This window comes from Melospiza melodia, chromosome 1, assembly GCF_035770615.1.
Source record: "Melospiza melodia melodia isolate bMelMel2 chromosome 1, bMelMel2.pri, whole genome shotgun sequence".
Taxonomy (NCBI): domain Eukaryota; kingdom Metazoa; phylum Chordata; class Aves; order Passeriformes; family Passerellidae; genus Melospiza; species Melospiza melodia.
Window position 1 is genome coordinate 46729346 of NC_086194.1, and position 16906 is coordinate 46746251.

At 33.9% G+C, this 16906-nt stretch overlaps 1 protein-coding gene across 3 annotated transcripts in view; it reads left to right on the forward strand.

Moving 5' to 3' along the window:
• Positions 1-16906, forward strand: part of BBS9 (Bardet-Biedl syndrome 9) — a 291661-nt gene that overhangs the window by 54896 nt on the left and 219859 nt on the right. For 2 of the 3 annotated variants that reach the window (XM_063156833.1, XM_063156849.1), the window contains exons 11-17: positions 2123-2199; positions 4332-4385; positions 6233-6335; positions 7289-7393; positions 9373-9387; positions 12877-13017; positions 15201-15296. In XM_063156833.1, the coding sequence (XP_063012903.1) occupies positions 2123-2199; positions 4332-4385; positions 6233-6335; positions 7289-7393; positions 9373-9387; positions 12877-13017; positions 15201-15296 (591 nt within the window). The remainder of the gene's footprint in view (positions 1-2122; positions 2200-4331; positions 4386-6232; positions 6336-7288; positions 7394-9372; positions 9388-12876; positions 13018-15200; positions 15297-16906) is intronic. The other variant, XM_063156843.1, reaches the window with a different exon arrangement.

Genomic DNA, 16906 nt, shown 5'->3' on the forward strand with positions numbered 1-16906 from the left:
ATTTCAACATGTTGTCTGGAAATTCTAAGGAGAGAGAAAGGAACTGTAGCTGTCCTTTTAAAATTTTGTAATAAGTGTCATGAATGATAAATTTACTATGAATATTTTTGATTTTTTCACCATTCTCTTTGCTTAAATTCCTTTTCTTCCTCAATTTGTCTAATCTGATTGAAGTGGTGTTTTCAGATGGGTTTTTATGGATGCTCTTTTGTTGTGGAGAGATGTCCTAATGATGTTGTGTTTGGCTTTCTTTAACTGGATGTAAAACTGGGTATATGAGAACATTCTTATATAACAAAACATTTTACTTGTGAAGAATACTTGTCAATTTTGGGTGTGTTGGCTTTGTTTAATTTTGCTTTTTTTTCTTTAAACTTCAACATGAGCCTTGGTTACTGTTAATTTAATCCTGAGCACAATCTTCAAAATGACCTGTTGAATTTCTTGTCTTTTGAATTCATGCTTGTGCAGTCAGAGCTTGTGTTGTTTTGAAAATATTTGCCCTTATATGGAAATAATTTTTCTTTGTTTCATTTTGACTTTCAAACGCAGAAGGTATTTAGAATTAGGTCATTGTATTACAAAAACTTAGGGTAGTTATTTCCATAAATGTCTTGTATTTCTGTCCGGTGCTGACCATTAAATTGTTGAACTTAAGCTGTTTTATACATTTAGAAGAATAAGGATTTACAGTATAAACTGATGAAATATTTAAAAATCTTAACTGTTATACTAACTTAAATCTAATGTTACTTGCATCAGTCTGGATGACATAAGTGATTAAAAGTGTTTTGGCTCAGTTTAATAGTAACAAAAAGCTGATACTTACATTTAAACTTTGATTGTAATCTCTGTTATACTTCTAATAGAAAAATAACTGTATGACAGAGGTTGCAACATTGTTAGCTTGAAGAAGCACCCAGAAGAGAAATGGTTGAGAAGGGATAGAAAAAGAATGGACCATGCTGAGCTATGTGTAATTGGCAGGACCAGTTCTTTGCAATTGTGGCAGTATAAAACAGTCCTAAACTTCTTTTCTAGGTGGTATTGGAGAAACGTGTTTAGGTTTTGCTTTTCTGTCTTGTAGTTAAAGGACGTATTTCTCTCTGAGCACAAGAAAATGAATACTTATTTTCTGTCTTCATCAAAATCTTTTCCCTTGACCCTCTTGTTAGAAAGTCATAATGTACTACTACTTCTAGGTCATTTTCAGGACTGTGTGTGTAATAAAATTGTAGCAGCTTTCTGAATGTGCTCATGCTCTCAGTTATTCAATTAATATGTTAATCGCCCCTTTACATCAACTCTTTACTCGTTACTTTAGGAACTATATATTTCCTGTTCAGATTTTTAATTTTCCAATACATTTAGTATGTTAAAAAATAGAAACGCGTTTCAGAAAAATGCAAATATCCTAGGGCTGTACTTCTGGACTCTTAAGAGGTTATGCAATTCCTCAAGGTTTTTAAGGATTTAATTTGTATCATTTTTTTTTGCATGTGTAAATTGGCATAAGGTTTTCTATTATGGATTTTAGCATTCTTTTGCCTTGTATGTTGATAGTCCTAGAAATAATCTGGTGATTTATTTTAATTAAGCCACATGAAATAGTCTATACATAAAACTTTGATATACCTCCTAATGCAGAGGAATTTGCTGAAGATTAGACTGTTAGTCACAGAATCTTTCTTTGTTTAACATATTCATGATAAAATTATTTATATTAAAGTGCCATGAGAGGTGTGGAGTTATTTTGGAGGTAGTTATTCATTGTATATTGGCATATGCATGTGAGGATGAAAGTTTAAAAATACCTTAAAAATACAGTCTCTAAAGATCATGGATATTAGGTGTAAAATCTTGTTATAGAATGCGTCTAAATCCTTTTTCATACTTAAATCAGAAACCCAGAATAAGATCCAGGTTTAAGTTGTCTGTAGAAATCTAATGAAATTGTAACGCTTTATTGATGTTTTCAAAATCATACACATTGCTATTTTTTTCTTTACACTACTAGGTGTAGAGGTCTAACTTTCTGACTTGATGCTGTTGAAATAGTATTGTTTTTAGGAATGTAGCTGAATGTTTCTTAAAGAAGAACTGATTTGCTTTTTTCTTTAAGATATTTTGCCTGAATCTGAAAAACAGAGAGATGTAACTGTCACAGCAGAAGTTTCACCTGATTTGGATGAAGAATCTGTACGTACCTGCATAAAAAGGAAATTACTCCAAAAACCCCATTGATTTCATATGAGTAAATAATGACTGATCATGCATAGTGATTACTATTTACATTTGTGTGACTGAGCTTCATGGCCCACAGTTTTCCATCAATTAGCACCCACTTTTATTAAAGATTTTAACTAGAATTATTACAATTATTTATTTATATTCTATCTGGGGACCTTTAGATTCTTGGCTGGGCAAACATAAGTGAGCAAGAACTTAGGGTCTGGAATAACTTTGTAGTGGTGAGCAGTTGTAAATGTTGGGGGAAACAAAGTGTCACCCTTGGATCTTTCAAAGACAGAATACTCAAATCACTCAAGCTGCATTCTAATCTTTCTTCAACAAGCTATCATTCAATATTCTTTGGTGTTGCAGCCTAATTACTTTATTCATGTAGTATACATATGTAGTTTACAAAAATTAGTCAAAGTGGGATTTGGAAGAGCTTGTACATAACATACTTGTACATACAAAATGCTTGTTGCACTATAACATCTTTAATTATCCATTTCTGGCCACTAGTTTTGGCAAAACTGATTTTTCGCAGCTACTTACTGTTTAAAAAATACATAAGGATATTTTTCTTTGATAAATGGACCTCTTTATAATGTGTGCTAGTGTCCTAGCACTTGTCTGTGGAAGAAAGGACAGTGTGACACAGTCTGGGCGAGCTGCAATAATCTGCTCACAACCCTTGGAACTGTTAGGTGCACAGAATGCTCTAATGCTGCTGTGCTCATTTGCTCAGCCTTCCAGATGCAACTGGTCTGTTTCATATGTGAGTAACTCAGTCTATCAATCAAACCACAGCTTTGAATCTTTATCTGCCCATATATCTTAGTTTCCTGTGTGGTCAGCTTTTCTGTGGGTTCTTTCAGTAGCTGCCTAGGAAGGAAAAATCTGATAAGATACTTTGTGGGGAAGGATCAATAAGCAAAAGTAGGAACAATTTTAGGGCTTCTGCAGTTACATTGGGAGCGACAGGATTTCCGATGCTACTTCTGCACTTGTGAAAAGATTGAAATTGCAATCTGTGTGATAAAAGCAAAGAGGATATAGAGTATTAAAATTGTGTAGATAAGCAAGTGGAGGGCCATTCTGTTATTTAATGCTAGGTCCTGTGTGTGGCCTCTGATCCAGGAAATCCAGGTAATTTCTGAAAGTTGAATATGCTAAGATTCCATATCTTTATACCCCTGCTATTGTTTCAGAATCAACCACTGGTCACCAGTGAGCGTGACAAGCCTGTATGAGGATGTCTGTCTTTTTTTAGCTGAGAAATGTGCACAATGTACAAATGCAAGTCCTACTTCTGGAACCCAGAGAGCCTACCAGCTTTCTGACTTCTTATGAAGTTTGCAGAAGTGGCCCTTATTTTACTGTTTTTAATTTACTGTTTTATAATGAGAAAGTATGAGTTCAAATCAGTAATTTGTTATTATATCAGAAGTGAGAGAAGTGTTTCTTTATAATAGTTTAAATAGGAGCATTTTGTTCAACTGTAGTAACTGACCTGTTTCAAAATAAAATAAGATTAAAATAGACCACAAGGTCAAGATAAATGTTGAAGTAGATGGAATTGCCTATTGAAATAGAAATTAGCAGGAGTATTGAAGTGCCTGCTAGAATTTTCTTTTGAAGTTCCAGGTATATTTCTGATTATAACATAGTGTGTGATGATTTTATAGTAGATGTTATGTTGTTGTGTATATAATATATTGGCAGATTGGAAGTCACCTTTTCCTACTGAATAGCAAAAAGTATTTTCAGACTTTGAATAAATATACAGTGAAAAGTAGTGTGCCAATCAAAACAGCTTCAAATATTCATATATACATCAGAGTGTATTAGTTTCTTATATATACTACATTCATGACCTTTTGCTATCCTTTTTGCAGGGAATTTCAAACACAGACTTCACATTTTCAGAAGGAACTCAGAAATGTGTTTTGTGTATTTTAATCTGTCATAGGAATGATAAGTCCTTTAATGTTAATTCTGTGTTTACCAAGTTGATGGTAGGAAAGTAATATTGCTTTTATTGTGTTTGCTTGTTCATGTGGAACATTGAATTTCATGTGTTTTCATCTTTTTCTCCACAGCAGGCCATTGACAGTGAGGTAAAAGCAGGGGCAGTGCCATCACTCACAGTAAAGGTACTGTGCCTAACTCAAACAGTAGCATTTGAATAGTGGTGGCAAATCATAACAAACCTGTTACTTTCTGTGTATTTCACTTAGAACATGAAAATGAGAGAAGTTTGAAATACAATACATAGTTAATTTCTTTTCTCCTCAGTATGACATGGTGTCATTCTAGCAAGCCTTCTGCTACAGTCAGAAAGTAACTGCAGTTTTAATTTTGATAGGCTTATCAGTAAGCCATCACAGAAACACTACTTGGATAGAATGAAGCAGTTTTGGAAGTCATGAGACTATTTTTTCCAATAACAATAAATGTTTGGTTACTCAAATGGGAAGTTTGTAATCTTCAGCTGCCTATTTGGTTGTCAATAAACAAAAATAGACTTTCTTTTGTAAAGACACTTTCATAGCTTTAGCAATTAAAAAAAAATGTAGGAAAATTTAATTAGAAAATTGCAGTTCTTCATGAGAGCTGCTGCCTGTAACTGATTGTAAAGAAAGTGTGTGTATGTGTGCACATGCATGTGCGTGCAAGTGTAGTTTTTCCTCAGTATTGCCTAAAAAGGATCATGATTTTTACTTTTGACTTTAGGATGATCTTCTAAGAATATTAATGGATTTTAATTTTTGAGGACCTTGCAAGTTCTCTTTCTGTCTAGAGTTACTGAACTGTTTGATCCAGATCCCCTCAGACTAGTGTGGTTTACTTGTACTTGGTCCAACATCTTTCTCTGCATTTTTCAGAGCTAAAAGTGATACAGGATAAAACCACTATTCTAATAAAGTCAGTGATAAGTCTGCTCAAGGAAGTTCAAATGAGTGATTCATTTATGTATTTCATAAGCTTTTTAAATGAGAAGACAGTTAATTCCCCATTCTCTTTTCTTGTTCATGCATCTTGTACCTTTAAGTGAAACAAAAATAGTAAATGTAGGAGTTACCACGAATTCAATTTTTTCTAGAATCTTTTCACTGCGATAACTGGTGTATTGTTAAACCTAAATCAATGTTGATGTTAATTAAGTTAGTAAAAGTAGTTTCCTAACACTTGAGTAATTTTATAAGTAATAATAAGTAATAATATTCTAAATTGATTTAACCTGGCTGTAGTGAGCTCCTTGGTAGACCAGCAATGCAAAATAGGCAATATTAGAAATATGGTCTCTGTCTATGCAGACCACATTCAGATCTCAGTCACCACTATACTTTCATTTTAGATATGAGTTAGGGACACTGTTTTGATATCCATTGGTTTTTCAGTGGAATAGCTGTGCACAACAGAAGAAATGAGGGCCACTCTATGTTTAGCTGAGCTTTCATTATCTGGAGTTATTGTGCTGAACATCCTGTATATGGATTTTCTTATTTTGTTTGCAGTAAAAAAACCCCAAAACTTGAAGTTATTAAACTGCATTTCTGTTTGCAGTTAAAGAAAGTAATTTCTTTGTTTATCTTTTATTTTATTCTTCTTGGGATGTTTTTCACTATCATCACCTAACAAATGCAAAGTTTTATATTTGTTTGCATTATAAGGAATGCTCTTGACACTTGCAGGGTGTTAAGCCCTCAAATAATACTTTAACTTTAGTTTGTCTTGGTTTAAAATGACAAAGAACATGAGAAATCCCCTCAGGTTTATGTGATCTTGAAAGTTACTGTGCGTCATTATTGACTGTGAGTAAATAAGAATTGTAAAATGAAAATACTTGTTTTGAAGTTGAAATTTTAAGTCCTTAAGTGTTGTTGCTGAATTGGTCTTTGCAGATTTTTGTATCTTTCTATTGGTTATGGATTTTTTTTTCTGCTGTAGAGATTAATTAGCTGCTTCCTTTAAGTATTCTGTGTGTCCCTTGATCTAGATAACAATCCAGAGCAGAGTGAAAGCACAGAAGCCATGCCTGGCCGTGTGTGTGCAAGCTCCGTTAGCAGTGACCTGTGACCAGTTTGTCTTCGATGATTTAGGTAAATTATGGCAGTGCCATCACAGCTGTTGTATTATTCTGTTACTTCTTCTGAGGTGTGAAAGGTATAGCCCAGCCTTCAGTGAGTGCATTGTTGCAGATTTAACAGTGGTTAAAGCAATTACAAGTTTTCCTTGGTGGCACTCCACAGCTTCTAGACGCTGCTTGGTGGAGGAAGATGAGGTAGGAAAGAGTGGAGTTGTTTCCTTGGTTGTGATATGATGTGTGACAGGTGAAGAGAAGACAGGGTGGCAGCTTCATGATAGAGGCAAAAAACCCCCGATTATTCTGTAGTACTTCTGTAGTCCTGGGTTATTTTGTTTGGCTGACATTTCTGTCTGTATAGTAATGCCAGTCTTGATCTACAAAGAGGGTAAGTTTGTCAACTGGGGAAAGTCTACCATCTGTTCCCAAAGCAGAATCAGCTTTTTGAGGATCCTAATTTTCCACACTCTTGTTGGTTAGGCTGCAGGTAGGGTTGTCTTTAAGACTATGTGGAGAAGGTGAAGGTCAGACTAGTGTGCCTGCTGCTTCAGTTGGAACTGCAGGCCATTTCTGCTCTGAAATGAGAAGTAGTAGTCCCTGTTGAAACAGGGCTTTACTGACTGCTACTTTCAATTGAAGGGGCAGTTCTTATATTTTCTCAACATGTGATAGAAGCAAATCACTTTGTAGAATACCAAAATTACAATGTAAATCTAATTTCTTTTTGTATTTGCCATGTTCAGTGTGCTGAATTGTTTTATAGGTTATGCTTCAAGGTACTTGGAAGCCCTAGTTTGCCTTTTACAAATTAAGAATTAAAAATAAAGTCTGTACAGTGATTTGATAAAAGTGATAGAGAAATGATAGAGAAATGATCATAATTTGGTAAAATAATTCCCAAAGTGCTAGGAAATATGCTGCTTTCATTTGGATGCTTCTGTTAATTGATTTAATTTTGTGTCGTTTTAGAACCAGATTCATCTGAAACTGTGGTCTTGTCTGTCTTTTTGAAGGAGAATTGTTCTCCACCAGAACTAGAAGGAACTTGCATGGTTTCATATAATATATCAACAGGTAAGCCACTGGAGACTTGAAAGTGATGTGCCTTTTTTTTTTGAGGCCTTTTCCCCTATGTGTTTCTTATAAATCTTATTTTGAAATATACTAAAGGCAGTAGTAATTAAAGAAATAATGTTCAGCTAGTCTTCAGTTTTAGTTAATATTTTATGTTGCATCAATTTGTGTAATTGGTCTTACAGAGGTAAAATCAGAAGCTTATTGCTTGGGAAACAGCTGTACCAGCTTTCTCACCCTGTCCTATCGACTTGTTTCTGTTCTGTTCCACCTCTTGGAGTGAGAAGTTGATCACATCTTTATGACTATTCACCATTCTGGTCTGCCAACAAATGGGATGATAATGCCTCCCCACTGAGAGTGAGATCTGAATAAGCACTGGGAGTGATTATTCCTCACTTCCTTTTTAACAGATGAACATACTCATTCCAAATAATAAACTAAGCCCAAGAAATAGAAACCAACTCATTATTTTATGATGTTACAGTGTCCTAGTGATAGAATATGTAAATTTATTCTGCTATCCATAACTGAAGGTTTATTAGCTTAGTGTTCTACACTCAGCCTTGTGAATGTGTCAGGCTACTGAGAAGCTGTATTTAGGCAGAACTTCCATGTTAAATGCTGCATAAACCAGTTTAAGCTGTCAATTCTTCATTTCTTGCTGCTTGGCTTTGCTCCTGCACCTCCTCCCCTGTTGTGGTCACACAGTCACCAGTTGTTTCTCAGCCAGATTTGCTGATTTGGTTCACTGTGCAGACAGAGCTGTGCCAGCACAAATGGAGTAGATTGGCATAAAAGAAGTGCATGTGTACTAAGGGCTTCTGTGGAGGGTGGTAGTCTTGAGTACCTTATCCTATATCGATACTTTTATGTAAAAATTTTCTTTGTATCACTTCACACTTGAAGCATTGTGTTTATGATGGTAGTCTTGGCTGTGCGGTGTCTGAAATGTTTATTTCTAGAAAAATAATGAAATGGGTGTTTCTAAAGAAAAGGAAGCCCTCCCTTTTAATTGGGAACCTGCATGAACAGCTTGTACAACTTCAGTCCCTCTGTCCTGTGATTCTGACTGCATATTCCTTGTGAGATGCTGTGCATTCATAACTGTCCAAATTAGTGATGTGGCCTTAGACAGGTTTTTGGAATGACTGAATAGGTAGCACACTAGTGAGTGTCTTGAATCCTCTGATTTTGAAAGCTTGCTTTTTGTTTTGCTGGTCTTGTTTCTGTAATTTTGCTTCCTAAGACTGGAAAATAAATGTGTTATTTCTTTCAGGTAATGCTAATAAAGCTTAAATTATTTTAGATATTAAGTTGGATTTTGCAACCCTTTTGGTTAGGGAAGTAAGAAAAGCTTGCATCTTGAATGTCTTTGATGTTTTATATTCTATTAAAAAAAAGAACAAGCAGACATGACAACTAACATAATTATTAAAACTGAAGAATAAATTTTAAAAACTTATCTTGGTTGAATTTCGAAGACTTGTAAGTAAAGGAACATAATTAGGGTTAGGGCTAGGATCTGCTAATTTTTTTGATATTTATTTAAATAATTAATTTGACATAATTCTGTGAAATTACATACAAATACTAGTGTTACTTGGCAGTCAAATCTCTAAGTGTATTACCCTAGTAAACAAACTTTAAGACTTTTGTGACTTCATTTTATCTGAACAGAGACTGTTTCCTCTTTAGTTTTTGAAAGATATCCATATTTGTGGCCAAATCACTCTTCAGTCTGTCTCTCTGGGATTCAGACAGCTGAAGCTTGATGAGTCAGTCACTTGGATGGAGTTGCACTATTGATGAATATGGTCTCATGTCTGGTTTTGGCTAGTATTATGTCTTTATGTATTGTCTACTTAATAAATGTGGCTTAAGTTTTTAAACCCCTGTTATATTTCCTTTTTTTTAAAATTTGATATTTTCCTTTTTCTTTTTTTTCCCATTTTGTCCTGTTGCTGCTCATATGGCAGAGCTCAATCCTGAAGGTGAGTGAATGCAAAAATTGCCAAGTTTTATGAGTGACAGTGTATGCTGAATTAAACAGATTTGGAAACGAGCTGTTATTTTGCCTATTAGTTCTCTAAGTTCTTATTATTCTTGGTTTGATGCTATGAAGCTATGAATATAGAGAACAGAAGGTCATAAGGACATTTCTTGGTGAAGCACATTGCACTTTCTCATTTGTAACATGGGAATTTGGCGTAAGTATTAAGTTCCTTGTACATTGAGATTGGAAATTGGAAACAATTATACTTTCCAATATATTTTTTTCCCCAGGTTTAGCAGCTAGGCAGCTAAATTATATCTTTGGTGCAACTGAAACAGCAATTAGGCATTTTTGCTGTTTGGACTGAGTAGCTCTGAGGATGATGTCACAACATGTCTTCATTCCAATTTCTATTGCAAACATGATATTCAAGGCTGCAAGGCTGCTTTCTGTCTGAGACTACCAGCAGTACAAAACTTAGCTGTGATTGTGGTAGATAAAATTCATGGATAAGGTACAATTAAGAGACAAAAAATGACTGGAAAATTAGCTTATGTATGTGCAGACTGAAAAGAGAAGGGTGGTTTTCAGTGTAGTTGTAGATGTGTTGAAAATATGCGCTGCTTGTAGAAGATATTTTATGAACTTTAAAAATAAACATATTAAATACACATTCCGTCATGTTTTGAGAAGGTAAAAAAGTTGATTGTCATAGATTTAGATATCAACTGAAAGGGAGTTTCCAGTTTTGCAGTTTTTCTAAACAAAAGTTATAGATGAATATATTAGAGTCTTATTTTTCAATACTTATGCTCTTTTGAGCTTACTAAGTGCAGTAAAAAGAAGCAGGAAGGTAACTGTTACTGTTCCCCTCCTTTTCTGGTTTCTGGATATTTCAGTGGACCTTGAGGTGTTGTACAAGAAATAGATGCTCAAAACATCTCAATAAGATACTGCTCTTGACAAGAATAACTGTTACCCTATGCCGTGTTTCTACTAGACAAAGAAATTAAAAAAATTAATGATCAATAAACTATATAAAAACAAGTGTATATAGTTAGAAAGAGTACTATTCTAAAAATGAAGGTTGGGTTTTTGTTTTAAGAAGTATCAAAACAAGATTAAAACCTTGTCCTGAGGAGAATATTGCAGAGCATGTTAAACTTTCTAGAATTATCTGTGACAAAATCTTTTTTGGGTTACTGTGGGGTACACTGCACTACATAAACTCAGGGTCATCAAAACCAGAGCAAATATTAATTCTCTGAATATTTAACATGCCAAATTGGGACATCTGAATTTTAATAATTTTTAACATGCACATTAATTTATATTTCAAATATAACTAAATAAATGCATGAGAAATTTGGAAATGAAATAGTATCTACAGGGCATGGGACTGTTTTATTACTTAAGTGCATAGTATGCCTTTAAATACTAGCACCTTATGAGATAACATTAAACATCATCTGATTTTTTTCAGATTAGAGGAGAATCTGAATTTTTATTTCCTTTTTTTTTCTTCATTATAGTGCTAAAATTGTGTATCATGCAAAGTACCACAACTCGAAATGAAGTGAGATGTGTTGCTAGACAGAACATCAATGGGTTGAGGAAATGAGGAAATTGTGCTTCCCACACATAGCTACTACTTTGTTTCCTTAGTGCCATTTAAAATTCTGAAACACTCTGAAACATTCCCCAGCAAGTTTTAACTGTAGTGATAAATTTTGTTGCAGCTTTTTGGTTTGTTTTTCTTATATGTAACTGTTTCGGATTAATCAACTAGAAATCTCCCCAGTTTCCTCCAAAAGCTAGATAATACCTGATTTAGTTTTGTTTTGACCTTTGTCTGAAATATTGAAAAGTTATGTTTATGATGAGGTAGAGTGACAGAAGACCATGTAGAAAAAAGCTGGTCTGAAAAAAGCATGAAAAATGTCTTGTTTTAAATATAAATATATATCAAAATCTTTTTGCCTACTTTTGCTACTAATATTTCCTGTTGATAAATCTCCTTATCTAAGTTTAATACTAAGATGCTTGTGTTATGCTGTCATCAAGAAAAATTTTACTTTTCCCATCAGATGATGAAAATACAGTTGAATGAGTCATTCTAACAGATTATGGGTTTATTTTCAAGCATTCCTTTAGGAATTTTCCTTGGAACCTGGAAATACTCCTAATTTTGAAGACCTGTCTTCAGTTTGAATGAGTCTTCTGCTCAATTTTCTATGATTTTATATTTATAAGCTGCTGCAGAACAGTTACGTGGAGGCTTTATCAGCCAGTGAAAACAGTTTGTGAATTGATAAGCACAGGGAATAATCTGAGCCTTATGATAGCATTTTTTCCCTGACATGAGTCTTAGAAGTAATTTTTTCATTGGAAGAGATCTGAGGAGCAGCAAACAAACAAAATTACTAGCAAAACAGGTTTCTTGGATGGCTATTGAATGTTTGAGCTCAATTTTTATATTCTCTGTGTATACCTCTGTGTACCGATCAGTTTCATGACTTTTCTGACACCAGCTTACTTTATTGTCTGTAAAAATCTATTATGTTAAACAAGGTTTTCCTGTCGGTGCTTCATCAAAAAATTGTCCTTAAAAGTCCCACAATCTGTCTTCTCAACAGAGCAAGTACTCCATGTTTCACAGCAGTGAGCACTTTTGCCTTTTGCATAGAACATACCAGGCAATCTCTGACATGCCAGCAATTTGAAACAATATTTATATCTGAGAAAATTTTTGACACATTCAAATGTGTTTTCTAAATGTTAATGTTAAAACTTCCTCTTTTCTCCTTCACCCATTCTGATGAAATTGCTTGTGATAGTAGATCCCAACATTGAGGGCAGTACCCAGTTTGTTCTACAGTTCTGTTTTATTGTGATGCAATAAGCTGAAATACAGAATTTAATATAGATTTAGGATGTATCCATTGGATACATTCTTTTTCTAAGCCACAAACCTCTGACAGATAATATGAAGGATGCATAGGTGTTATTTAAGAGTTTATAAAAAAAGAATAAATATTCTCATAAAGAGCATTTGGTTTGTGATATTCCTGATGAAAATGTTGATGCTTCAATTCTGTATTTGAAGCATTGGGAGTAATTGCAGTGGTTTTTTTATGTTAAAATGATATTGTTAGTTTAGAGAATTAAATAAAACTAATCTTCATTGCATGTTAATTAGTCTAAGTATAGTATGCAGTATATAACTCTTTTCCCCTCTTTTTTTTGTTATTAACTCTTGTTTTCCCCTCTACATAAAGATGTTCACTTGAGAAAGTAATTGGAAGTATTCAAATTTAAAGATATTTTAGGTGGAAAATTTTAAGAAGAATGAGAATTTTATGTAGTTTTGGTTTTAAGACATTCCTTAATCACATTAAATATCTTGTTATACCTCTTTGAGGACAGCAGTAGAAAGTATCCTGTATTCAGAATGTGGAAATGAAAAATCTGTGTTCTTTCTTTTTAGGAATACCAAGAGTTACACAGTGTAGCTTCAGTCTGCCTTTGAAGTTAGTTTGCTTTCCAGCTCAACCTTCAAAAGCAGCAAACCACAAGCTAACTATTGATACCAACAAACCTCCCATCAGTTTTGTCACCATTTTTCCAGGTAGGTTGTTAAATATAAAAGGTGTTAGAAGCTCCCAACAGGAATTGTTTGTCCATGTGAAGTAATGAAGTAATTAAAAAATCTTATGTTAGTATATTAAAAAAATATATTTTGGAAGAAATGATGACATAACATTTCAACAATAATACACCTGGGGTAGTATACCCATCTCTGGTAAAACTGCAGATTTCTTTACATTGTATAGATCTAATTTTTATGTATGCAGACAATAACTTCCCATAAAATTACTTAAGCAGTGTTGTAATGGGGAAATCATGGGCATTCATTTAAAAAAGGTGAGCAAGGCAAAGCAGGAGTGGTACATGTTGTACGTAAGGGGTACATTTGCTTTGGAGGATGACTTGTGGAGTATTTGATGTATCAGTCTGAAGCTGATTGTATTTAATAATTTCAGTTATCTTCTTCAACCAAAAAGAGGACTTGAACATATTATTATTTCCTGATGTGCAAAACCAAACTATGTTCTCTATTCAGCATTATATTAAAGTAGCATGAAGGAGAAGTTCATTTCCACTTAGGACTGGAGGAAGAAGAATGAAATTGAATACTATAAAGTGTAATGTTAGGAAGATAAGTTTTGCTGTAATTATGTGCTCGCTTTGCTGTAATTATGTAATTATGAGGAGGTGGAAGTTACCACAGGAGTACTCTGTGGTACAATGTGTTCTAATCATAAGCAAAGAAATAAAAATTGAGGATGCATTACACAAAATGCTTCCATGCAGGAAACCAATATCATGTTACTGTGCACTGGCAAACTAAGTGCTAGTTGCTGATATTAAATAAAATATAATACATATAACTCAAAAGTGGAGAAAAATGTTATCTAGAGATTTCAAGAGAATGAAAGGAAAGTGATTAATTTAGCTTAATAATACACAGGCAAAAAACCCCATAATACAGTTGACTTCAGTAAATATTTTGTGGCTATATCATGGGTCTAGATGATCATATTAGCACAAGAAGAAATTAATAAACAGGGCTTATAATATGATTGTGAGTAAGTTCAGTCTGACAGTGATTAAGTTTTAGAAATTCAGATGACTAAGGTTCTGGAACAATTTGCTGAGAGCTGTATGGGCCAACAACTTTACTATTGTATTTTTAAGGATTAGCTGCATCTCTTTAAAGCTTATATGATATATTTGTCTGAGAACAGTGATGTAGGCTTTGTTGGTGTGTTGTTGTTTCTTTGTTTTGTTTGTGGTTTTTTTTGTAGCACGATTCTCTTCATTTTAAGGTTAAATATAGCTTTACTCTCAACTGGATGGGCAACATTTTTTTAAGGGTCTCTATTTTGAGGTTTTTAATAATAAGCTTCCATTATGGCTAAGCAATAAGGCTTTCAGAATAGCACATTGTATTTTATTTTTAGCCTAGGGATTAATTGTTGAGAATACAAAACAAAGCATATGACCAAGAAGGTATTGAAATGTTCTGATTTCTGTTCATTTTATTTACAGTGATTAAATAAAAAGAGTATGCTGTTTATTATGTTGATATTTATTATTTTGATGTAATTTGTGAACAAAATTTGTATTGGTAAATGCAAGAAAAGTAGTATCCCTTCTCCCTTTTTTACCTTATTTTCAGGAGAAGTAGTGGGAGTAGTGGTGACAAAGAATACTTTAAAAAATATAATATTCCAAAATTAAACCTTTTAAACTGGTATAATCCACTATAGGGAATGAAAACAAAGATGTGCATGGATGGACTTTGCAGAGTAGCTAGTTTTAGCAAGCTGAGTGTTTGTTTTGCTCTGTGCTGAAAGCTAAAAAGGGAGTGGGCTAAAGCATTTTAATGATAATTTCTGCAAAATTTTTCATAAATATCTGAATTAAAGGTGACCTTACATCTGGTGAAAGTGGTAGTCTTTGGGCTGTACAATAATTGCAGTTCTTTTAGAATGTACAGACTGAACCTATGGGAAACAACTTTTTGTTTTCAGGCTGAGGAAGGGAAACCACTGTGTGGCTCACATTCCACGTGTGAATGAAGGAAGGGTGTACCAACTGCTGATATTTGTTACTTTTGGACCCTTAGAAGGGAAACAATCACGTTCAATTGCTTGTACAAAGATTGATATAGTCCTGGCTATGGACTGAGGTTTGCTGAATGCCAGTGTCAAATTACAGAAAATGATGTTTAACTTTCTTTTTCAGACTTTGTTGATCCGTCTGAGGGTGACCAAGCAAATGCTCTCGGATTTCAGTTTTTAACTGGTTCAAAAACCACTCTTCTTGCTTCAAAAACATCACGTAAGTTCTGTCAGTATTAGAGTAAAAGAAGCCTGATCATCAGTTAGAATATGTCCAAAATGAAAATGTGGATCGTACAAAGAAGGATAATCAGTGTTTGTAAACAAACACAGGAGTTTCAAAGTGTTAATTGATGGTTTTTACCTCCTTTCAAGAATAAAATTGTAGAACAAAACAAAAAATCATACTCAAATTATAGTACACTGCAGTGGTAGTTCTCTGAAGAAATTGGATTTTCTTAAAGCTTTTAGCAATGTTTTTATTCATAAACGAAATCTGTCATTATAATAATGGAAAAACCCCTCATCTTAAAGGAATTTCAACATCTGTGTTTGGAATTAGTCACCTACTGAAATTTTTGAAAGGGATTAAAAAGCGAGTTTCTAACTTCCCTCTGACTTTGAGTCATCCTTGACTTAAATTAAGCATCAGACCCTACTTGCTTCTCTACATCTGAGTAAATCCCCATCTCTTCTCTTTATGTGCCTGTATATCTTTGTAACTAAGAGATTATGGATTCAAGATCATTCTTATTATGTTTAAAGAGTATATGAACATGCATGTAGATAAGCTGTTACCTGGTCCAGTATCTCTTGTATAGGGCAGTTTGTGATTTAAGTAGTCCTGTTCCAGCCACCTAAATTTGTGCTCTTTGAAAGAGATAGGTTCTCTTAATTTTCAAGAGTTTGTGGTCCTGCTCTGTACAACTGCTCAACTTGCTAAACTCTTTCTTGGCATGTGCCTTGGAACCACATAAGTTCAATTGTGTTTAGCATTTTCCATGCCAGCAGAGCACAAAGTGTTCATTTAATACAGCAGACTACAAATTGAAAAGCTAGAAAAGCAACTGTGCACTGCAGAGGGTTCAGTTGGAACACTGTGTGAATGCTTTGTGGAAACTGCTTTGAGTGAAAAATCACAATTTGGTTTGTCGGTGTGAAATTTTTTCAACACTGAGATAATATTCCTTACTGTTTTCAGAAATCCGTATTTGTGATGGGCTATATAAATATTGATGGGATCAGCTGTGAGCTGTGAGATAATATTTAATACCTTTTCTAATGTAATCATATGTGTTAAAAACAGAAACCATCTGGAGAGTAATTTTCATTGTACCAAGAATTGTTTTATATTTCTAAGGATCAAATCCATCTGTATTGTGTCTTGTATGCATTATTTACATGCTGTTTTATTGTTACTAAGGATTTACAAATAACTTTTTCCTGGATTTCAGTTTAAATCTTTGATTTGGACTTTTTCTTGCATAGTTGTTAAATCTGATTGCTGTAAGGACAAATTTGTTTCTGCGTAATGAATATATTTTAGTTTCTACTGAAGGCCATAACTTTTAATCACATACACCCCTACCCCCAGTCTTCAATCTTTTCCTCTCAGGTTTGTTTATTCACCAGCTAGGAATGACGCTTGCAGTCTTAGAATAAACTTTCCCACACTGCTTTACTTGTGAAGTTCACTTTACAAAGGAGCTTCACAATGTCTGTTTCTCTTAGTGTGGCTACTCATTTACTGTGTATGGGAATCCTAACTTTAGAAAACAAATGAGTAGTATGATGTCACTTTCTATGTTAGCAGCCTGTTTCCAGCATCCA